At 41.7% G+C, this 25,571-nt stretch overlaps 1 protein-coding gene across 1 annotated transcript in view; it reads right to left on the bottom strand.

The window, feature by feature from the left end:
* Positions 1-16,637: 16,637 nt before the first annotated feature.
* Positions 16,638-25,571, bottom strand: part of EXTL3 (exostosin like glycosyltransferase 3) — an 86,124-nt gene continuing 77,190 nt past the window's right edge. Inside the window, exons 6-7 of the mRNA XM_044225025.1 lie at positions 24,242-24,370; positions 16,638-19,841 (exon numbers count right to left, since the gene is read on the bottom strand). Of these exons, the coding sequence (XP_044080960.1) occupies positions 19,632-19,841; positions 24,242-24,370 (339 nt within the window). The 3' untranslated portion in view covers positions 16,638-19,631. The remainder of the gene's footprint in view (positions 19,842-24,241; positions 24,371-25,571) is intronic.

Below are 25,571 nucleotides of genomic sequence, written 5' to 3'. Positions count from 1 at the left end.
AAGCAACAAAAGCAAACATCAACAAGTAGAACTATATCAAACTGAAAAGAGTTCTGCACAGCAAAGGAGACTCTCAACAAAAGTAAAGGCAGCCTACTGAATGGAAGAAAATATTTGCAAACCATCTATATGATAAGGAATTAATACCCAAAATATATAAAGGACTCATACAACTCAACAGCAAAACAAAACCAATTTGATTTAAAAATGGGCAAAGGATTTGAATAGACATTTTCCAGAGAAGACATAGAAATGGCCATCAGGTACATGAAAGGGTGCTCAATATCACTCGTTGTCAGGAAAATGTAAATGTTCAAAACTACAATGAGACACCGCCTCACACCTGTCAGAACGGCTATTCTCAGAAAGACAAGAAATAAGTATTGGCGAGGATGTGGAGAACCCTCGTGCACTGCTGGTACAAATGTAAACTGGTGCCGCCACTGTGGAAAAACAGTATGAAGTACCTCAAAAAATTGAAAATACAGTGTGATCCGGCATTCCACTTCTAGACATAGAGACCAAGGAAATGAAGTCATTCAGATACGGGCAGACTGTCTATTGATGGATGAATGGATAAAGAAAATGGACACACACACACAATATGGGATATTATTCAGCCATTAAACACACAAACACACACACACACGGAAATTCTGCCTTTTGCAACAACATGGATGGACCCTGAGGGCTGTATGTGAAATAAGTCCAAGAAAGACAAACACTGTCCAGCGACACCTCACGTTGCGCTCCGCAGATACTGCTATTTGGACAAGCTGAAGTTTCCAGACTTGAGTGGAGGAAGTGACTGCAGACGTGGTGGCAACAGCAAGAGAACTAGACTTAGAAGTGGAGCCTGAAGATGGGACTGGGCTGCCGCAAGCTCATGATCAAACTTGAACAGGTGAGGAGTCGCTTCTCACACATGAGCTAAGTGGTTTCTTAAGATGGAACCTACTGGTGAGGAAAACTGTTGAAATGACAGCAAGGAATTGAGCATATGACAGAAACTTGATTGATAAAGCAGCAGGAGGGTGTGAGAGGAGTGACTCCAGTTTTGAAAGAAGTTCTGTGGGTAAAATGCTATCAAACCGCATCACGAGCTGCAGAGAAGTCATGAGAGGAAGAGTCAACTAATGTGGCGAACTTCACTGTTGTCTTACTTTGAGAAATTGCAGCGGCCACCCCAGCTTTCAACACCCGCACCTTGATCAGCAGCAGCCACCGGCGTCAAGACAAGACCCTCCAGCAGCAAAACGATTACACCTAGCTAAAAGCTCAGATGATGGTCAGCATTCTTTATCAGGGAGGTATTTTAAAATTAAGGTGTGTATTTTTTTGTGCTCTTAATAGACGACACTACAGACATAACTTTGATATGCCCTAGGAAACCAAACACCTGATTTGACTCGCTGTTGCAATATTCTCCTTACTGCAGTGGCCTGGACTGAACCCGCAGTATCTCCAAGGTATTCCCATCTGTTCGCATTCTATGTGCAATCTAAAAAATGCAAACTCAAATAGTAGAATAGTGCTTGCCAGAGCCGGGAGGGGAGGGCATTGGGAGATGTTGGTCTAAGGGTACAAACTTCAGCTATAAGATGAGTAAGTTCTAGAGCTCTGATAGATGTATAGCATGGTGACCAATTAACAATACTATTTAAAAATGTACTCGAAAGTTAAAAGTTATCACCACAAAAATGATCATTATGTGAAGAGATGGAGCTGTTAGCTAATTTTAGCATGGTAATCGTTTCTCAGTATGTACGTGTACCACATTGGCACCTTAAACTGGCATGGTATGTATGTCAATAATAGCAGTAAAGCTGGTGAAACATTATTTTACATGTATTAAACGTAAGCATTTTTTGAGTCATGGTACCACAGGTTGTCAAGAGCATTTTGCCCGCAACTTGTCATTAGACATACAGGCTACTTCTTGTTTTCTTATATTATTATGTGAGACCACAGTAAAAAACGGAGGGCATCCTGTGCACAATAATTCTTGTGCTAGCAGGGTTTATCTTTTACCCTTCTCTACGACAAGCCATGGTAAATAATTCCTAGCCCATTTATGAGTCTTCCTGACGTCCAGCTAGGAAATCAATCACAAATAAAAAGTAACTTTAACTTGAATATACAAATTTTGGATTACTAAAAACATGATCAACTAAAAGTTTGCTGACATTTTTGAGATGAGCTAATATAAATGTTTCATCTAGTAACTAGTTATAATACTCGCGGTATTTTGAAAATAGTAAATTTTGATGTTATGAAGTCTTTCCCAGTCATCAGTAGGCCCTTCCAATCATCAATTAACATTTTTTAGGCACCTGTTATAATCTGTGCATTGTGCTCCTTTGATTTTAGCTTGCAAGAATAACAGATAAAAACTGGAGTTTCTCCTAAATTTCTCATTAAGTACAGAGGAACAAATTTTCAGGACCATGTGTGTGTGTGTGTGTGTGTGTGTGTGTGATGGCCATAACCAGGAAGTTCTCGGGGCCCTGGGGTGGCTCAGGTGGTGAAGCGTCGGACTCTTGATCTCAGCTCAGGACTTGATCTCAGGGTTGTAAGTTCAGGCCCTGCATTGGGCTCCATGCTGGGCGTGGAGCCTACTTAAAAATTAAAGAAAAAAGGAGGAGTCAAGATGGCGGAGAAGTAGCAGGCTGAGACTACCTCAGCTAGCAGGAGATCAGCTAGAGAGCTTATCTAAAGATTGCAAACACCTGCAAATCCATTGGCAGATCGAAGAGAAGAAAAACAGCAATTCTAGAAACCGAAAAACAACCACTTTCTGAAAGATAGGACTGGCGGAGAAGTGAATCCAAAGCGACGGGAAGATAGACCCCGGGGGGAGGGGCCGGCTCCCGGCAAGCAGCGGAGCACAAAATTGGGACTTTTAAAAGTCTGTTCCGCTGAGGGACATCGCTCCGGAGGCTAAACCGGGGCGAAGCCCACGCGGGGTCGGCGTGACCTCAGGTCCCGCGGGGTCACAGAAGGATCAGGGGTGTCTGAGTGTCGCAGAGCTTGCGGATATTGGAACGGGGAAGCCGGCTACAGAGACAGAGCCGACAGTGAGCTCGCAGCTCGGAGTTGCCTTTAACCGGTCGCAAGCTCGGTGAGCTCAGAGCGCGGCCGGAGGTTAGGCAGACGTGAGTTACTAGGAGCTGTTCGCTGAGGGCGCACTGGGGAGCGGGGCCCCGGGCTCTCGGCTCCTCCGGGCCAGAGACCAGGAGGCCGCCATTTGTATTCCCGTCCTCCGGAACTCTACGGAAAGCGCTCAGGGAACAAAAGCTCCTGAAAGCAAAGCCGAGCAGATCACTCAGCCCGGCCCCTGGGAAGGGCGGTGTAATTCCGCCTGGGGCAAAGACACTTGAGAATCACTACACCAGGCCCCTCCCCCAGAAGATCAACAAGAAATCCAGGCAAGACCAAGTTCACCTACCAAGGAGTGCAGTTTCAATACCAAGGAGAGAGCAGCAGAATTCCAGAGGAGGAGAAAACAAACCACGGAACTCATGGCTTTCTGCCTGTGATTTTTTAGTCTTGCAGTTAATTTAATTTTTTTCTTTTTCATTTTTTTTCTCTTCTTCTGCTAAAATTTTTTATAACTTTTACGCTTTTCTTTTTTAACGTTTTTTAACTAGATTATCTAATATATATATTTTTTTCTTTTTTATACTTTTCTTTATTCATTTTCTTTTTTTTAATTCTTTTTTTTTCTTTTTTTTCTTTCTTTATTTTTGAACCTCTTTTTATCCCCAAATCAGAAGAGATCCTAATCTCTTCAATCTTTTTTTTTCTTAATTCTTTTTTAAATTCTTCATTGAATTTTTAATTCAATCTCTTTTTTTTAATTCTTTTTTTTTCTTTCTTTCTTTTTGAACCTCTTTTTATCCCCAAATCAGAAGAGATCCCAATCAGAAGAGATTGGGAGATCCCAATCAAAGGAGATCCCAATCAGAGGAGATCCCTCACCCAATCGTGAGGGGGGAGAAATCCCCCCTCACGATTTGGGATCTCTTCTGATTTGGTTAAAGCATATTTTCCTGGGATTGTTGCCACCCTTTTAGTATTTTACTTGCTCCTTCATATACTCTTAGCTGGACAAAATGACAAGGCGGAAAAATTCACAACAAAAAAAAGAACAAGAAGCAGTACCGAAGGCTAGGGACCTAATCAATACAGACATGGTAATATGTCAGATCTAGAGTTCAAAATGACAATTCTCAAGGTTATAGCCGGGCTTGAAAAAGGCATGGAAGATATTAGAGAAACCCTCTCCAGAGATATAAAAGCCCTTTCTGGAGAAATAAAAGAACTAAAATCTAACCAAGTTGAAATCAAAAAAGCTATTAATGAAGTTCAATCAAAAATGGAGGCTCTCACTGCTCAGATAAATGAGGCAGAAGAAAGAATTAGCGATATAGAAGACCAAATGACAGAGAATAAAGAAGCTGAGCAAAAGAGGGACAAACAGCTACTGGACCATGAGGGGAGAATTCGAGAGATAAGTGACACCATAAGACGAAACAACATTAGAATAATTGGGATTCCAGAAGAAGAAGAAAGAGAGAGGGGAGCAGAAGGTATACTGGAGAGAGTTATTGGGGAGAATTTCCCCAATATGGCAAAGGGAATGAGCATCAAAATTCAGGAGGTTCAGAGAACGCCCCTCAAAATCAATAAGAATAGGCCCACACCCCGTCACCTAATAGTAAAATTTACAAGCCTTAGTGACAAAGAGCAAATCCTGAAAGCAGCCCGGGAAAAGAAGTCTGTAACATACAATGGTAAAAGTATTAGATTGGCAGCTGACTTATCCACAGAGACCTGGCAGGCCAGAAAGAGCTGGCATGATATTTTCAGAGCACTAAACGAGAAAAACATGCAGCCAAGAATACTATATCCAGCTAGGCTATCATTGAAAATAGAAGGAGAGATTAAAAGCTTCCAGGACAAACAAAAACTGAAAGAATTTGCAAACACCAAACCAGCTCTACAGGAAATACTGAAAGGGGTCCTCTAAGCAAAGAGAGAGCCTACAAGTGGTAGATCAGAAAGGAACAGAGACAATATACAGTAACAGTCACCTTACAGGCAATACAATGGCACTAAAATCATATCTCTCAATAGTCACCCTGAATGTGAATGGGCTAAATGCCCCAATCAAAAGACACAGGGTATCAGAATGGATAAAAAAACAAAACCCATCTATATGTTGCCTCCAAGAAACTCATTTTAAACCCGAAGACACCTCCAGACTTAAAGTGAGGGGGTGGAAAAGAATTTACCATGCTAATGGACATCAGAAAAAAGCAGGAGTGGCAATCCTTATATCAGATCAATTAGATTTTAAGCCAAAGACTATAATAAGAGATGAGGAAGGACACTATATCATACTCAAAGGGTCTGTCCAACAAGAAGATCTAACAATTTTAAATATCTATGCCCCCAACGTGGGCGCAGCAAACTATATAAACCAATTAATAACAAAATCAAAGAAACACATCAACAATAATACAATAATAGTAGGGGACTTTAACACTCCCCTCACTGAAATGGACAGATCATCCAAGCAAAAGATCAACAGGGAAATAAAGGCCTTAAATGATACACTGGATGAGATGGACATCACAGATATATTCAGAACATTTCACCCCAAAGCAACAGAATACACATTCTTCTCTAGTGCACATGGAACATTCTCCAGAATAGATCACATCCTCGGTCCTAAATCAGGACTCAACCAGTATCAAAAGATTGGGATCATTCCCTGCATATTTTCAGACCACAATGCTCTGAAGCTAGAACTCAACCACAAGAGGAAGTTTGGAAAGAACACAAATACATGGAGACTAAACAGCATCCTTCTAAAGAATGAATGGGTCAACCGGGAAATTAAAGAAGAATTGAAAAAAATCATGGAAACAAATGATAATGAAAATACAACGGTTCAAAATCTGTGGGACACAACAAAGGCAGTCCTGAGAGGAAAATATATAGCGGTACAAGCTTTTCTCAAGAAACAAGAAAGGTCTCAGGTACACAACCTAACCCTACACCTAAAGGAGCTGGAGAAAGAACAAGAAAGAAACCCTAAGCCCAGCAGGAGAAGAGAAATCATAAAGATCAGAGCAGAAATCAATGAAATAGAAACCAAAAAAAACAATAGAAAAAATCAAACTAGGAGCTGGTTCTTTGAAAGAATTAATAAAATTGATAAACCCTTGGCCAGACTTATCAAAAAGAAAAGAGAAAGGACCCAAATAAATAAAATCATGAATGAAAGAGGAGAGATCATAACTAACACTAAAGAAGTACAAACTATTATGAGAACATACTATGAGCAACTCTACGCCAACAAATTTGACAATCTGGAAGAAATGGATGCATTCCTAGAAGCATATAAACTACCAAAATTGAACCAGGAAGAAATAGAAAGCCCGAACAGACCCATAACAGTAAGGAGATTGAAACAGTCATTAAAAATCTCCAAACAAACAAAAGCCCAGGGCCAGATGGCTTCCCGGGGGAATTCTACCAAACATTTAAAGAAGAACTAATTCCTATTCTCCTGAAACTGTTCCAAAAAATAGAAATGGAAGGAAAACTCCCAAACTCATTTTATGAGGCCAGCATCACCTTGATCCCAAAACCAGACAAGGATCCCATCAAAAAAGAGAGCTATAGACCAATATCCTTGATGAACACAGATGCAAAAATTCTCACCAAAATACTAGCCAATAGGATTCAACAGTACATTAAAAGGATTATTCACCACGACCAAGTGGGATTTATCCCAGGGCTGCAAGGTTGGTTCAACATCCGCAAATCAGTCAATGTGATACAACACATCAATAAAAGAAAGAACAAGAACCATATGATACTCTCAATAGATGCTGAAAAAGCATTTGACAAAGTACAGCATCCCTTCCTGATCAAAACCCTTCAAAGTGTAGGGATATTGGGCACATACCTCAGTATCATCAAAGCCATCTATGAAAAACCCACTGCAAATATCATTCTCAATGGAGAAAAACTGAAAGCTTTTCCACTAAGGTCAGGAACACGGCAGGGATGTCCATTATCACCACTGCTATTCAACATAGTACTAGAAGTCCTAGCCTCAGCAATCAGACAACAAAAGGAAATTAAAGGCATCCAAATCGGCAAAGAAGAAGTCAAATTATCACTCTTCGCAGATGATATGATACTCTATGTGGAAAACCCAAAAGACTCCACTCCAAAACTGCTAGAACTTATACAGGAATTCAGTAAAGTGTCAGGATATAAGATCAATGCACAGAAATCAGTTGCATTTCTCTACACCAACAACAAGACAGAAGAAAGAGAAATTAAGGAGTCAATCCCATTTACAATTGCACCCCAAACCATAAGATACCTAGGAATAAACCTAACCAAAGAGGCTAAGAATCTATACTCAGAAAACTATAAAGTACTCATGAAAGAAATTGAGGAAGACACAAAGAAATGGAAAAATGTTCCATGCTCCTGGATTGGAAGAATAAATATTGTGAAAATGTCTATGCTACCTAAAGCAATCTACACGTTTAATGCAATTCCTATCAAAGTACCATCCATCTTTTTCAAAGAAATGGAACAAATAATTTTAAAATTTATATGGAACCAGAAAAGACCTCAAATAACCAAAGGGATATTGAAAAACAAAGCCAAAGTTGGTGGCATCACAATTCCGGACTTCAAGCTTTATTACAAAGCTGTCATCATCAAGACAGCATGGTACTGGCACAAAAACAGACACATAGACCAATGGAACAGAATAGAGAGCCCAGAAATAGACCCTCAACTCTATGGTCAACTAATCTTCGACAAAGCAGGAAAGAATGTCCAATGGAAAAAAGACAGCCTCTTCAATAAATGGTGTTGGGAAAATTGGACAGCCACGTGCAGAAAAATGAAATTGGACCATTTCCTTACACCACACACAAAAATAGATTCAAAATGGATTAAGGACCTCAATGTGAGAAAGGAATCCATCAAAATCCTTGAGGAGAACACAGGCAGCAACCTCTTCGACCTCAGCCGCAGTAACATCTTCCTAGGAACATCGCCAAAGGCAAGGGAAGCAAAGGCAAAAATGAACTTTTGGGATTTCATCAAAATCAAAAGCTTTTGCACAGCAAAGGAAACAGTTAACAAAACCAAAAGACAACTGACAGATTGGGAGAAGATATTTGCAAACGACATATCAGATAAAGGACTAGTGTCCAAAATCTATAAAGAACTTAACAAACTCAACACCCAAAGAACAAATAATCCAATGAAGAAATGGGCAGTGGACATGAACAGACGTTTCTGCAAAGAAGACATACAGATGGCCAACAGACACATGAAAAAGTGCTCCATATCACTTGGCATCAGGGAAATACAAATCAAAACCACAATGAGATATCACCTCACACCAGTCAGAATGGCTAAAATCAACAAGTCAGGAAATGACAGATGCTGACGAGGATGCGGAGAAAGGGGAACCCTCCTACACTGTTGGTGGGAATGCAAGCTGGTGCAACCACTCTGGAAAACAGCATGGAGGTTCCTCAAAATGTTGAAAATAGAACTGCCCTATGACCCAGCAATTGCACTACTGGGAATTTACCCTAAAGATACAAACGTAGTGATCCAAAGGGGCACGTGCACCCGAATGTTTATAGCAGCAATGTCCACAATAGCCAAACTATGGAAAGAACCTAGATGTCCATCAACAGATGAATGGATCAAGAAGATGTGGTATATATACACAATGGAATACTATGCAGCCATCAAAAGAAACGAAATCTTGCCATTTGCGACAACATGGATGGAACTAGAGCGTATCATGCTTAGCGAAATAAGTCAAGCGGAGAAAGACAAATATCATATGATCTCCCTGATATGAGGAAGTGGTGGTGCAACTTGGGGGCTTAAGTGGGTAGGAGAAGAATCCATGAAACAAGATGGGATAGGGAGGGAGACAAACCATAAGTGACTCTTAATCTCACGAAACAAACTGTGGGTTGCTGGGGGGAGGGGGGTTGGGAGAAGGAGGGTAGGGTTATGGACATTGGGGAGGGTATGTGCTTTTGGGTAAATTGGAAGGGGAGATGAGCCATGAGAGACTATGGTTCTGAAAAACAATCTGAGGGGTTTGAAGTGGCGGGGGGGGTGGGAGGTTGGGGTACCAGGTGGTGGGTATTATAGAGGGCACAGCTTGCATGGAGCACTGGGTGTGTTGAAAAAATAATGAATACTGTTTTTCTGAAAATAAATAAATTGGAAAAAAAAATTAAAGAAAAAAGAAGTTCTGACACATACTACAGCATGATGAACATTAAAAACATGAAATAAGTCAAGCAGAGAGAGTCAATTATCATATGGTTGCACTTATTTGTGGAGCATAACAAATAGCATGGAGGACAAGGGGCGTTAGAGAGGAGTAGGGAATTTGGGTAAATTGGAAGGGGAGGTGAACCATGAGAGACTATGGACTCTGAAAAACAATCTGAGGGGTTTGAAGTGGCGGGGGGTGGGAGGTTGGGGTACCAGGTGGTGGGTATTATAGAGGGCACGGCTTGCATGGAGCACTGGGTGTGGTGAAAAGATAATGAATAATGTTTTTCTGAAAATAAATAAATTGAAAAAAAAAAAAAACATGCTGAGTAAAATAAACCAGACAGAAGACTCGCTGTTGTAGGAGTTTGTTTATATGAATGTCCAAAAAAGATTCATGGAGACAACACTGAGGCTGTCAAGGGCTGACGGGAGTGAGGAATAGGGAACTGCTGTTTAATGGGCACAGATTTCCTGTGGGGAAAATGAAAAAGCCTGGGAATTGCCGGTGGTGACGGTCATAAACCGTGAGTGTACTTAATGCCACTGAACTGTGCACCTAAAAATAGGTTAAAAGGTCATTTTTAAGTTATGTAAATTCTACCAGAACGAAAATATTTTAATTCTAGGGGTGCCTGGGTGGCTCAGTTGTTAAGCGTTTGCCTTCGGCTCAGGTCATGATTTTAGGGTCCTGGGGTCGAGTCCCATATCGGGCTCTCTGCTTGGCAGGGAGCCTGCTTCTCCCTCTGCCTCTGCCTGCCTCTCTGCCTGCTTGTGCTCACTCACTCACTGTCAAATAAATGCATAAAATCTTTTTTTATATGTTTTATTTATTTGACAGAGAGAGATCACAAGTAGGCAGAGAGGCAGGCAGAGAAGTGGGGGAAGCAGGCTCCTTGCCAAGCAGAGAGCCCGATGCAGGGTTTGATCCCAGGACCCTAAGATCATGACCTGAGCAGAAGTCAGAAGCTTAAATGAATAAAACCTTAAAAAAATCTACCTTGAACAGACATATTGTTAACAGTCATGAACTTCATGTACGCCTGAGTTGGCATTGGTAGTAACTTGTCTTCCAAGAAGATACACACCTGTTGAACAGTTTCTCAGCAGTTGCAGTGAGGATGAATAGTGGTACCCATGATTCTAGGCCCAGCACTGTCCAGTAGAGACAAGTGCAAGCTACAAATGTAAGCCATGTGTGTAATTTTATATATATAAAATTACAAAAAAAGAAGTATAATTAATTTTACCAATATATTTTATGCAACTCGTTATATTCAAAGTTATATTATTTTAGCATATAACCAATGCAAAAGAGTATTATTTTCTTGGGACTTCATCTTTGTACTCCAGAGTGAATTTTACACTTAAACAGCACATCTCGGTTCATACTGGCCATGTTTCAAGTGCTCAATACTGATACCAGGCTTGTGACTATCATACTAATGGCACATGTCAATACCATTGTAGGTGCTCTGTAGTAATTTTATCTAAAATAGGATTTGTGGTTTTTTGTGTTTTGTGAGCAGAGTTGCTTGCACTAGAATAAATTTTTATGCGTAGTGATCTGTAAAGCTGGTTGTGAACTTGGTTCCTTTCCTTTTATTGTAAATTTAAAGGTCACATGACCTAAACCAGTTGTTCTCAACCATGGGTAATTTTGTCTCCATGGGACATTTGACAGTGTCTGGAGATGACTGGCGTGGGATGGAAGGGGCCTAGAGGAATCTAGTGTGTCAAGGCCACCAATACTGCACAGGTCCCCCGCACCCCCACTCCCCCCAGTAATGAATCATCCAGTCCAAATCTCAACAGTGCTGACAGTGAAAAATCTTACTCACTCAACTTTGTCCCAGGTTACAACTAGGTAAATTGCTACTCTTTTGCTCTGAGAATAAACCATGTCTTTGTGCTGAACTTCAGTTGTTCAGATCATGGAACTTCTTTCCACATGTCTTGATATGGGCCAAAATATTTTGTTTTCTTCTAAATCTCTAATTATATTCTCTTTGCTAAAATAACTAGTGTGTTTTTTGTTGTGTCGCTGGGCCTTGACTGGCAAAATTATTTTATGTCAAAGAGTTGCCCCTTTGGTTATTTAAATAAGAAACTACAGATTTTTCAAGGCAAGAATGTTTATTTTGCAGCATTAAATGCCAGCATATCGTTACAGTGAAATCGGGGTAAGGCTGTCTATGACCTTTCAGACATACCTGTGCTTCATGGCTTTTGCAAAGATGAAAAGGGATAGTGTTTCTTCTTCTTTTTTCTTTTTAAAGATTTTATTTATTTATTTGACAGACAGAGATCACAAGTAGGCAGAGCGGCAGGCAGAGAGAGAGGAGGAAGCAGGCTCCCCTCTGAGCTGAGAGCCCGATGTGGGGCTCGATCCCAGGACCCTGGGATCATGACTTGAGCTGAAGGCATGATCCCAGGACCCTGGGATCATGACTTGAGCTGAAGGCAGAGGCTTTAACCCACTAAGCCACCCAGGCGCCCCCTTCTTCTCCTTTTTAAGTAGGCTCCATGGCCAGCATGAAGCCCAGTGCACAGCCTGAACTCATGACCCTGAGATCAAGACCTGGGCTGAGATCAAGATTCAGACACTCAACCGACAGAGCCACCCAGGAGCTCCTCTTACTACTGAGTGTAAGAAGCAAATGAGAGGTACAGTACTATCACTTTAAGTCTGCCCCATTACCCATTCCTGCAGTGGCCTTCCTGGCTAACTCCCCCAGGACAAACAACCACCTCACCAAAAGGGAGGTGCACTTTTTCCCTTGATTATGTAAGAAAGATAATTCTAGGGGCACCTGGGTAGCTCAGTCAGTTCAGCATCTGCCTTTGGCTTGGGTCATAATCCCGGGGTCCTGGGACCTGGTCCCGCATTGCGCTCCTTGCTTACTGGGGAGTCTGCTTCTCCTTCTCCCTTTGCCTGCCACTTCCCCTGCTTGTGCTCCCTCTGTCTCTGTCAAATAATAAAATCTTAAGAAAGAAAAAAAGGACAGACAATTATATCCTGAATGCTAACCTGATCCTTTTGAAGATTTTTTTTTTTTTAGGAGCTGGGGAGGGGTAGAGAGATAGGGAGAGAGGGTCTAAGCAGACTCCATACTGAGGCAATGGAGCCTGATGTGGGGCTCGATCTCATGACCCTGAGATCACAACCTGAGCTGAAACCAAGAGTTGGACACTCAACCAACTGCACCACCCAGGTGCCCCATTTTAATTGTTTTTTTTTAAGTCTGTGAATAAAGTAGAGTAACGTTTGAAAATCTGGCTGATAATACTCCAATGGGAGTTTTGTTTTTTGGACAGATGTTTAGACCCAGCATATAAATCTGCTAAATAATGGTGACTTCCTATTCCTCCAAAAATGATCTGTTGAAGAAGTCACTTTCCATTCAGTCCTGGTATAGATGCCAAATTAGTGTTCCAAGATCTTACATAGAATTTATTTTAACCTGTTCTTTTAAAACAAACAAACAAACAAACAAAAAACAACAACAACAGAAAAAATGCTAGTTTCTGTGTTTATAAACACCCACAAAACCTATCTTTTATAAAATGCTGACATAGAACTAACACTCACATTAAATGTCCTGCTCCTGCTATAAGATCACCTTAAAATCAGTCAACAAACCAATTACTATGAGACAATGAAGACATACTAACCACAGTCCCTTGCCTTCTAGGAGTTTATCCTCTAGGAGAGAAGTGGGATCCAGGGAACATAACAGTGCCATCAGATGTTCCCTAAGAAAAAAGAGTCCCATGAATAAAAAAGTTGAGGAAACATTAAAAAAAAAATCCTAGACTGAAATGTAAAAGCTAACACCATAAAGCTCTTAGTGGAAAATGTAAAAGAATATCTTTAGAACTTGTGGCATGGGGGCACCTGGGTGGCTCAATGGGTTAAGCCTCTGCTTTCTGCTCAGGTCCCGGAATTAAGCCCTGCCTCGGGCTCTCTGCTCAGCAGGAGGCCTGCTTCCCCCACTCCCTCTCTGCCTACTTGTGATCTCTGTCAAATAAATAAAATCTTAAAAAAAAAAAAAAAAGACCTTGTGGCATGGCTTTCTTGAGTCATAGAAAGCAATAACTAAGAGACAGTTAGACCATATCAAAATTACAAGCTTCTGCTCATCCGAAGAGATCAAGAAAATGGATAGGCAATCCACAAATTGGGGGAGTATCAACAATAAAAAGACAACGTATCCATACAATGGAATACTATCCAGCAATGAAAAGAAATGGGCTATCAAACCACAAAAAAGATGGAGGAAACAAGCATTCACATACCTGAATGAGAGGCCCATATGTGAAGGCTTCATACTATATAATTTCAATCATAGGACATTCTGGAAAAGGCAAAACTGTGGAGACAGTAAAAAGATCAGTGGCTGCCAGGGGTCAGAAGGAAAGAGCTGGTGGAGCAAAGAGGATTCTGAGGACAGCGAAACTTCCGTAGAATATTATAATACTGGGTACAGGTCATCATACTTTTGTCAAAACCCGATAAATATACCACACAAAGAATGAACCCTAACATAAGGTAGGACTTTAGTTAATATGTCAACACTGGCTTATCAATTGTAACACATGTGCCCCACTAATGCAAGATAATACTGAGGGCAAGAGAGAGCAGAAATTACTCTTCTACTCAATTTTTCAGTAACAAAAAAAAAAAATCTGTTAAAAATTTTGGGGGCACCTGGGTGGCACAGTGGGTTAAGCCTCTGCCTTCAGCTCAGGTCATGATCTCAGAGTCCTGGGATCGAGCTGCGCATCAGGCTCTTTGCTCGGCGGGGAGCCTGTTTCCCCCTCTCTCTCTGCCTACTTGTGGTCTCTCTCTCTGTAAAATAAATAAATAAAATCTTTAAAAAAATGTATTTTTAAGCAATACAGAAAAGACCAATTTTTTAAATAGGCATTGTCCAGATATTTTACAAAGAAAATACATGTAAATGGTGTAAGCATGTAGAAAGGTGCTTAATGTCACTAGACTTCAGGGAAATACACATGGAAAAGTAGGAGATACCATTACTAACCCACCAGAATGGCTAAAGAGACTGACAACAGCATAGCCCGGTGAGGATGTGAGTAACCGAAACTCTGAACATTTTTGGTTATTGTAGAGAATGGGTACAAACACTTAGGGGAAAGGTCCAGCAGTTTGTTTTGCTTTTTTTTTTAATAAAACTAAATGTGTATTATACCTACCTTATCTGTCACACAATTTCACTCCTGAGAGAAAATGATAAATCCACAAGAAGACTTGTACATGAATGGTCATGGCAGTGTTATTACTGATAACCCAAAATGGAAACAGCCCAAGTGTCTAGCAACAGAATGGATGAATGTTGCCATGTGAGGCCATACTACCCAGCAATAAAAGGAACAAATCACTAATAAACACAACATTGGGTAGATCTCAAAAACATGCTGAGTTTCTAGAAGCCTGGCACAAAAGAGTAAAAGTTGCATGACACCATTTATATGAAATTCTAGAAAACGGAAAACAAATCCAATGTGAAAAAGAAACAAAATCAAATCACTGGTTTTCTCAAGGGGGTGGAGCGGAGAATGACCAGGAATGAACATAAGGGACCTTTCTGGGTTTAACAGTAATCTTTTCTTTTCTTTTCTTTTCTTTTTAAAGATTTTATTTATTTGAGAGAGAGAGAGTCAGAGAGAGTGCACACAAGCAATGCGGAGAGTCAGAAGGAGAGAGAGAAGCAGACTCTCCACTGAGCAGGGAGCACAACATGCTCGACTCTAGGACCCTGGGATCACGACCTGAGCCCAAGGCAGATGCTTAGCCGACTAAGCCACCCAGGCCTCCCTGTAATGTTCTCTGTCTTGACAGGGGTAGGATTACACAGGTAGATGGATTTGTCAAAACTCAAGAGCATACACTTAAGTTTTGTGCATTGCAGGGTATAAATTTTATATTTAAATTTTTTATTAAACACATAGAAACTAATACTGACCTCCAGCTAATAATATGTGTATTTGGAAGGAATGTCAATAATTCACTTAGAAATGTGCCCAAAAATAGGATGAATAAAAGGATGAAGAGAAGACAGACACATGGATAGGGGGATGGATACACAGACAGCAATAAACCAAGTATACAGTAAAATGGTTGGTAAGTATACGGGTTTATACTACAAATAATATACTTAAATTTTTCATGGTGAAATATTGGGACCAAGAGTTTAAATAGAATCTAAATAGTTTAAGCCCTAACATGACAACCCTGCGATATGACCAGGATTTGTACTTTCCCAAATATGAAGACAAATTGAGAAAGAGAAAACCATTTGCTGAATTAAAACAAGTCAAGGGTTTACCAACTGGAATTTAAATTAAAACTTGAAAAGTAAACCAACCAACAAACCAAGAAACAGGAAATTTAGTGACAGACCCAGCCCTACGGTTGGGCTTCCTGCCCTACTTTGATGGTGTCTTCTGGGATCCAGTCTGCGTCTTTCATTCTCCTTGGCATGCTTTCTTGTCCTCCTTTTCAATGAAGATTTAAAAAATAAAAATAAGGACTTCTCAGCCAGTGTGCGGCAGGCTCCTTTAACTCTCTGGTAACACCACATCAGCTCTATTCCGAAAGCACTACAGGTCTGGCTACCAATTCAGCTTGTTGCCCGCTGGGATTCCCGTGTGACCCTCTTTGGATATTTTGTCAAGTCATTCATTCATCCAGTGGAACAGGAGATAGGGCAAGCGGTGGCTTCCGGTGCGTCCAGAATCTCCCCCAACAAGCCAGCATTAAGACACGCGGAATGCAGAGCCAGCCGCTGAGAAATTCTCAGTACGTCACCCCAGTGAGCAGCATTTCTACTGTGGGCCAAATGGTGGATGCCTCGCGTTATGTTAACCTCCACCTCTGAGATCTAAACACACTGCTAGCTCCGCAGCACCACACCACACACACATTTTTTAAATGACCATGAAAAAAGGAAGAAGGGAGAAGCTGGCACTTGCCATCCTAGATCCCACAGCCATCAGTTAAAGGACACCTGAATTCCTCCCTGTGCCATCGAACCACGGATCCCAGGACCAAGCCCCGGCAAGGCGGCCCACGTCCACACATGCTGACAGCATTACACAGGTTCAAGTGCATGGGCTGCTCCAAGACCAGTCAGGCAGCCCACAGGCTTGTGCGGGGAGGGGGCCCAGCTGGCGGCTCCCGGCAATCAGGCAGGCCCCTTCTCTCAGGTCACTCTTCTGGCCCTGTGGAGTAAAAGCACACAGGACCTCCACACTGCTTGAGTTAAAGTCTCCATTTATTTTATTTTTTTACAAAAATCCAACATAAGACTATTGTGCTCATGACTGGAAAAGGGGGACGAGGTGGATGGACATGGCATGGACATCAAAGAGCTTCCCCCTGCAAAATATCATCATTTCAAACCAGGAGCTCCCTGAGCACACACACAGGCAGCGACTGAAGAGACGACCCCCACCTGCCCAGACAGGGCCTCCCGGACGGTGCGCAGGCCTGGGCTTGAGGAGCAGTCCACAACACACGGAAAACCACTGCCAGGGGCACAAAAACTCAGAGCGGCCTGATGAGCACCTTGGGGAGGCTCTCACATTGGTGAATGCCCCTCAGGGTTAAGAGCAAACTGGCTAGCCGCGGACGAACACATCCTGGGCCCTGGCAGCAAAGACCAGGCGAAAAGGTGTGACCTGTGGAGGGCGGGGGGAAACCCATGTAAGCTGCAGAGCTGTTTTCCTGTTCTAAATGAGTCCCAGTCACATGGTTTAGATGACATCTGTGTTTCCCAATAGGACATATCAGCATCAAGGGCATTTGAAGCATGGAGCTGGGCTCCCCCAACCACCCTGCAAAAAGCAGCATCCATTCTCCAGGAGCACCTAACAGAGTAACGTAAAAGGTCTGACTGCCCAGCCTCTTGCTCCTGAGGAGCATCGCTTAGGAACATGGCCGGTGCCCACCAGAGCCTACTGTTTGGAGCCCCTCCAGTTAGTGTCCTGTTAGGTCCAAGTAGTGCTCGCCTTGAGGCTCTGACAGCATAAGCCTTCCTGTGGTAGACTTCAATGTCATCCAGAATCTCAGACCACTCGGCTACTCCTGGATCTCCCAACAGCATTTGGGGACCCACCAGCCTGGCTCCGCAACAGGGGGTCCTAACAGACTGCTCTTTTCTCGCGGGGTCCCACTGAAAGCCAGTTTATGAGTTCCTCACATGAAAATAAACAAGATAAAAATAGCAGCCACATATATAGCTCAAAACACCACACTCTTTGGCTCCCTGGAGGGAAGAAGGCTATACTAGTTAGGAGTCAGGAAAGGGGAGTTAGAAAGTTAGGGTGCCGGGAGTCTGGACCCCTCTGCTGGGCTGCTGAGAAGCAGGGCTGAATTTCCTGGGTAGCTCCCTCTATAGGAGAGCAACAAGAAGATGCCAGTGGGAATCTCTGGAGGCCACAAGTCCTGGGAGCAGCCCTGGTCTTGCCTGCCAATAAGGAGAGGTCCTTTAATCCAGCTAGCCCTCTACCTGGGTGGGATCTACAGGACAGAATCTTGCTTCAGAATGATACTTGAAGAGACCCAATGAGATAGGTCAGAGAAGAATGTGCCCCCAGGAAAGAGAAGCACAGGGTGTCAAGGTCTGGGGAAGACAGAACTGGCTTAAGGCATGTACATGACCAGGACAAACCTGAGCTTTTGTCCAGCTGTGGGAAACCACCTGTATTCAACTCCACTGCAAGAAAGTGGGGTCCAGGAAAACGGTAGAAGTCATGGGTTAAATCCCTGCCAGATGCCACTAACAGCCTCTTCGGGTCCCCTACTGCCATCACCACCAAAACAAAAAAAAGAAAATTAGCTTATTTCCATTTCAGCCAGGGAATAGAAATGTAAACCCAGAGTGGAAAGTGGTAACATGGGTATGAATGCCTATGAAATCTCAGGCTGGACTGGAGCCTAACATAATAAATGATGTCTTCTTATTGTTCTGGCACATAACAAATCTCAAGGGGTTCTGGAACAACCTGGCATGAGGGATCTAAAAACTAGAGGTAACATAGGGTATAGGTCCAGACAAAGGTTGAAGGAAGGTGAATTTCACCAAGGTATTTATCCCAAGGCAGGTGCCTTGCTATAAGACTTCCCGGCCAGCCGGGTGGGGGTCCGCAAAGGATGCTCACTCATTCTACACCAGAGAGAGCAGGCCAACCTGCAGACCACTTTAGATCACAGCTGGAGGTGTGGCCTGCCAATTCTCTGTTCTCTTAACAAGAGAGAACTTTCAGAAAAGCCTGAAGCCAAAGCACAATGTGCGTTTCAAAAGGAGGGCCGCACGAGAAGTGTCATCTGGGAGCACCATCTTCAGGTCTCACTCCTTCCTCATTCTTCTGTTTCAAATGGGAGAGAATGGGAGCTGGGACAGCTCAACCTAGCAATTAATCCTCAAATAGCACTGAACCCACCACAGGGAAGCCTCGCTGTTCCCAAATGTGCAGGTCCTCCCAACGTACTCAAGCAACAGGAGGACTCAAGCTCCAGATTAGCAGTTGGCACAGATGGAGGAAAGAACAAACCAAGAGGGTTCATCTCGTCCAAGAGCCCCCTAGGAAAGCCAAGCCTGGTCCTTTTTAGCTTTTGCACATAGACGCTCTGGAGAATACGGAGATGATCTCTAAGGATGAGCCAGATACCATAAGGTCAGGATCCATCTCCACTAATGTCCAGAACATCAGAAAACTTAGTGGGTCCCTCACTTTGTGAAACAGGCAGAACTCTCAAACCTCCCCCCCCAAATCTATCTCTCTCTCTATATATATATATATGTATATGTATGTGAGAGAGTGTGTGTGCATATATACATACATATATATACACACTTATATATAAATAAGCCTCGAATGGTAAATCTCAAACTTTCTCCTTTTAAATAATAATAATAGTTGTTACTGAATTTAAAAACCACAAACCAGCTGTCCTGGACTTATGAACTGCGTGAGCAACTCCCCGGAGTCCCCATTGTCCTCAGTGTAAGCTATCAGTCAGTGCCCTGTGTAGGGAACCCCCGAGTCCTCTGACCAGGGTTCCAGGCCCAGTGTGGCCGACTTTAAGAGGAAGAAGGCTACTTCCTTTCCACTCTTCCCGCCTCCTCTCCCAGTAGAGGGTTTGGGTCACCCACCCAGCGGATGTCCCTGGGGTCCTTCAACATCTAGGAACCGTAGAAGCCATCTCCCCCACTCTGCTCATCCTCTTCCCAGCACTTGCAGTGTCCCTAGATGAACTTGAAGCACTTGGTCTTATCGTGGGGCAGGCGGGTCTTGAAGAGCACAGAATCCACCCTGAATTGAGTGTAAAGTAGGGGCATATAGCCATACACCTTGACAAAGAAGTTGATACATTTGTGCCGCTCATGGAAGTGGGAATCGTCGTGTGACAGGGCCTGAGGGCATCCTGGGCATCGGAAGGTCCACCGAGAGGTCACCTGGGAATAGGGAAGAAAGAGCACAGTGAGAATCGCAGGGACCAGGACAGACAGAAATCCTGCCGCCTAACCTATCTGACAGTTCCATTTTCCCAGGGAAGACACTGACCACAGGTGGCCATGTTCACCCACAGAAGGCCTCAGGAGCCAGACAGAGCCTTGGCTCCTTCCTGCCACATACGTAGCTGTATCGCTGGAAAGAGTGCTCTTTCCAAATGACCTAAACTGTAGATATCAAAAGCCTTACAAGGTTTAGTATTACTTGTCTCAGTAACTCAACCTCTAGTACTTATCTGGGTCACACGGCAAGATGTAGCTATAAAGGTGTTCATTCCATCAACATTTTTAGTAGCGAAAACTGGAAAAGTACCCATCAAACAGGGACCAGTTAGATAATTATTAAATACTACACATTCACTAGAAAAGGTATTTAGGGGTGCCTGGGTGGCTCAGTGGGTTAAGCCGCTGCCTTCGGCTCAGGTCATGATCTCAGGGTCCCAGGAGAGAGTCCCGCGTCGGGCTCTCTGCTCAGCAGGGAGCCTGCTTCCTTCTCTCTCTGCCTGCCTCTTTGCCTACTTGTGATCTCTCTCTCTCTCTCTGTCAAATAAATAAATAAATAAAATCTTTAAAAAAAAAAAAAAAAAAAAAGAGGGACGCCTGGGTGGCTCAGTTGGTTAAGCAGCTGCCTTCGGCTCAGGTCATGATCCCAGGGTCCTGGGATCGAGTCCCACATCGGGCTCCTTGCTCGGCAGGGAGCTTGCTTCTCCCTCTGCCTCTGCCTCTGCCTGCCTCTTTGCCTGCCTGTGCTCGCTCGCTCGCTTTCTCTCCCTCTGTCTCTGACAAATAAATAAATAAAATCTTTTAAAAAAATAAATAAATAAAATAAAAATTTAAAAAAAAAAAGGTATTTAGGAAAACTCTATCTGAAGACATGGGAAAGTTGTTATATGATAGTAGCAGTAGTTAGGATGATACTGAGGAAATTTAAAGCAGTTAGAACAGAATAAAGAATAGTATTACAGCTTCACTTCCAGCAATGTGGCAGACCAAGTAACCTAAAACTCCCTTAGCAGAGAATACCTGAAAATGCAGGACGAACTATATGAACAAACTCTTTAGAGATAGTAATGAAAGAAAACCTGTAATCAAAGGAATGGAAATAAAGGAAAGAAATTAAATCATCAGAGGCCAAAATAATGAAAAGGCCTGAATTCAATGAATGAGGCAGAGCTTTGGTTTTAAACAGGCTGGGGAGGCAAAAGCCACAAAACTACTGGAGATTTTTCAGAATACCCGGACCCAATGGAAGGCTGCATGGGTTGGAGGCAGCTCCACAGAAAGCTGTCTTCCGAGCCTTCACTCTAAGTGGAAGAGGAACTATCACCTGTGAGAATGGAAAGCCACACACTGGCCCTCACCCACTTGGGGCTAGGGTTTATGTCACCTGTGTGTTCTGAAAAGCCCCAAGATGCTAATTCAGCTTAAACAGGTCTCAACTAGGTCTTGACCCAGGGTACGCAGAAGAATCAAGTGTAAACCCTCTCGGGTATCAAGTCAGGCCTCCCAGAAATGCCATAAGTGAAATCCTAAAGAATACAATTTCACAATCAAATTCACAAAAAAGGGAATGAATCACATGAGGGAGAATCTGCAGAAAGCAACAACAGAATCAGACCCCCAAACCCTGCAGTATCCAGGATTCTCAGTTGGTGATGAGAAAGGTAAATGTATATGTGCCCTGAAATTTTGAAAGACTACTTAAGGTCTGAGAAAGAAAGCCAGGACTCTCAAAAAAGTCCTAATAGATATAAAAAAGAACCAAAGAGAATAAAAATGAAAAGCATACTGAATTAAATCAGACAATGGATGGGTGTGAAGAGAAAATTAGTGAGGAAAAGTACACTAAAATAACTACCCAGAATAGAAAATATTGGCTAAAAGCTTTAAAAAATAGGAAAGAATGATTGAGAGACATGGAGAGGAGATATTGTAAGATTCCATTTCGATAAAGTTCAAAAAGAGGCAAAACCAATCCTACAAGAGAAAAAAAAGACCTTGACTGGCTGTCATTCCGCCAGCTGAGCTCCCTGGCCCGCAGGGAATTCACTCAGCCTCCATAATAACCAGGCAAACGTAAATGAAAATAGTAGGATACAGTTTATACCCATCAGATAGGCAATAATGGAAGTGTGGCAGCACTGAATGTTAGTAAGGATATGGAGAAACTGCAACTATTATACAATGTTGGTAAGAATATACACTGGAACATCTATTTCCAAGAAAGTTTGGTACTACCAAGGAACACATAACCCCATGACCTCACAGGAGAGGAATGGACGGAGGGAGGGTGATATAAGACATCTACTCTATTTGTAATATTTTAATGTCTTTTAAATTTTAATTTTTTTTTAAGTAGACTCCATGCCCAGCATGGAGCCCAACACAGGGCTTGAACTCACACCCTGAGATCAAGACCGGAGCTGAGATCAAGAGTTGGATGCTTCACCAACTGAGCCACCCAGGGGCCCCTACTGAGATTTTGATTTTTAAAAAGTCATCCTAATCTTCATTTGAACTCTTATTATATTCCCATGAAGACTGAGAAAATTCTCAAAGAATACTCATTTTTCAAGATTTCACTTGGTAAGGATCATGTATACCATGTGCAAATTATTTCTGTCTCATTCTCTACACTGAAGAGACGGTTTTGGCTAATGAAACACTGGCCTAATAATATGGTAGACAAACATGCTTTAATAAGGACAAGAAATTCATCATGTCTCTGAGTACTTCAGGTGACTAATGCTATTATTAGGCACCTAATCACTCAGATACTTTAAATTTTCATGGATAATGTCTTCTGATCTACTAGCAAAGTATAAATAGAAGCATACATCTTGGATGAAGTTTAGTCCCTGGCCACATAAGAAAGGATAAAGAAAGAAAAGAACATTGCACCGATCATTAATTTCTTTCTAAGACCCCATCTCCCTATCTTAAAGTTTATAAGGAAGTGTGCCTTTTCATTTAACATCACACAGAATAAAAACAAATATTTTCATTTACTATTTATTTATTTTAATATCTATCACTGCACCTGAGAAACACACTACACTTTTATTAAAATAATTATAACAATTATTCCATTTTTTAAAAATTGGATTATTTTACTAATTATTTTTCTTTTGTGAGACTTTAGCAGATGGCCCAGGAATAGAAAAAACTATGGGGTAATCAGGAATTAAGTTCTAATGCTGAGCTATACTTGGGAAAAGGTATGATTAGGTATAAATGAATCATAAGGCCCACAACTGTTTTTCTCTCTTTTTATGCTTTTTTTTATGAACCCAATGTCCTCTGTTTACCACTCTACCACCACTAAAGATATCATTAGCATAGGTTGATGATTACTTAATCTATAACTTACCTTCAAAATATAAGAAGAATGAAATACCCATCCAATTATTATTAATGATATACATGGAGGTAAACTTGTTATTTTGTAAAATTAAATAATATGTCTTTTTAATGATAATGACATTAAGATCTGACTCAGCTTATTAATCCTGAGGACAACAGGTAGGAATCCATCACATAAATACTGACAGAGCATGGTCATAGATACTATTACTTTGAACTGACAGATTCTCAAGTGCTAACTGCTGCGAGGTCCTTACCAGGCCTACGCTAATTCCTACCAGAAGAGCTTCCACTTGTCTGCACCTGCAATGATGACACAGAAGGTGATGTAACTGGCCCTTCTGTGCACTGAATATGAAATTATTATATTCTGGTCAAATATATTCACTAACTCAAAAAAAAAAATATATTCACTAACTCGAAGACAAAGACAGAACTCAAATTTCTAGAATTCTGAGGGTACTTGTGGTTTTGTTTTTTGAGTAAATTGTCTTTCATAGTATTACTTATATGCCTGGCACTATTTTTAGAGCTTTACATATATTAATGCAGAAACCTTAAATTTCTTGTACCAAGGGTCTGTGGAAAACTTAATAATTTTAAAGTCTTGATGGACATAAATAATACTTCAAGATGTAATAACAAAAGTAACGTGATATGAAAATATCTGTGAGTTCTATTGGTGACAATCACAGTTGCTGCAAATACTCTTAGAATGGTCACGTGTTTCCTAACCGATGAAAATGTTAAATCCCAGTTACAGATTAGCAAAAATTAAAGATGTTACATTTTTTCCCATCCAAGTTCTAAATCCTCTGACTTCTGTTCATTTAACCTTAGTAGTTAAGAGTCCCTATATTCACAATTCATTTAACCCAAAGACAATTACAGATGAGGACTCTGAGGTATACTGCACTACCACAAAATAAGTGAATTAAGTAAGCATGCACCCCCAGTCCCTTAAGTACTGGGACCCTCACCTTGATGGGGGGTTTCCGAGTGATGTGGGAGACAAGGAAGTTCATGGCAATGTCCTCACAGTTGATGTATTCATCCACCATATCTCGGATGGCCTGGGGCATCACGTAAGAATACAGGTAGGCATAATACTGTCAGGGGTAGAAAAAGAATCACATAATCTGTTAGAGTGCACAGTTCTCTGGCTCTCAGCCAAAATATACATGGATCCAGGGGCTGTTAGGAAGTGTAGGGTGGGGAGAAGGTTGGGTGTGATGATCAGTCACAGAATCACCACTCTAGGGAGTTGGAGCCAGAGATGCTAAACATCCTACAAGGCAGATACTCTGTAATAATTACCCCATCCAAACTGCCATTATCACCCCCCTTTTAAGGTCCTTGGTTCCTCAGTGACTTTATAACAATATGAAGATTCATCAAAGTAGGTCAGACGGTGGTTTAGATGAACAGCACCCTATGTGTGACAATGGCAATAAGGGATAAGTGAGGGGAAAACCCGACGATAGAGCCATAAGACATCCAATCCCTCAGTTCCTCCACTTAAGGATTCTAGAATCAATCACTTCTGAACTCTTGCCCCTGGCTACTCCCTACTCCAAGCTACAACATCTCTTGCCTGGATTATTCATGCAGTCTCCTAAACAGTTTCTCTGCTCCCATATTTTCTTTCCTCCAATCCATTCTATGCACACCAGAGTGATCATGTTCAAACGTAAGTTCAACTGAACATGTCACTCCAAACCCCTCAATAGCTTTTCATCTCGCTCAGAGTAAAGGCCTATGTTCTTAAAATGTCCTAAAGGCCCACAAAATGGTGTGCCAAAGCTGGCTCACACCTGCTAATGAATGTCGATTGCAAAATTTTCAGGAATTTTGTGAGGCCATTTAGAATTTTGTGAGATTATTATGAAAAATAGCCATTATTAAAAAATGTAATTACATAAAATTAAATAAGCTATTTAAAAACCTAAAGCATATCACTTCTTAATTAATTAGCTTCATTTCACTATTGTTTATTACATTTTACTATTGTCTTATTTATGTCTATCATATCTATATGGTGAAAATATTATAGAACTGCCCATCCCTTCCCATCTCCAAATTCAGTGACTCATGTGCATAACTTCAAATGAGCCATGCTAAAAATATTTATACCACAGAAATGGACAAATGCCATAAACACGGCACATATTAACTATGATATGTTGCAATGTTGCTGCTGCTGAATGAATAGGTGAGGTGCCCAATAAAACTGATTTATATGTTAGTATTAAAACTGATTTAAATAGTTAGAATCTATGTAATGAAATAATGATCATAAAATTTTTGTAC

Source organism: Neovison vison, chromosome 11 (genome assembly GCF_020171115.1).
Source record: "Neovison vison isolate M4711 chromosome 11, ASM_NN_V1, whole genome shotgun sequence".
NCBI classification, from domain to species: domain Eukaryota; kingdom Metazoa; phylum Chordata; class Mammalia; order Carnivora; family Mustelidae; genus Neogale; species Neogale vison.
The sequence above is the reverse complement of the archived record's forward strand: the minus strand, read 5'-3'. Positions and strand labels throughout refer to the sequence as shown.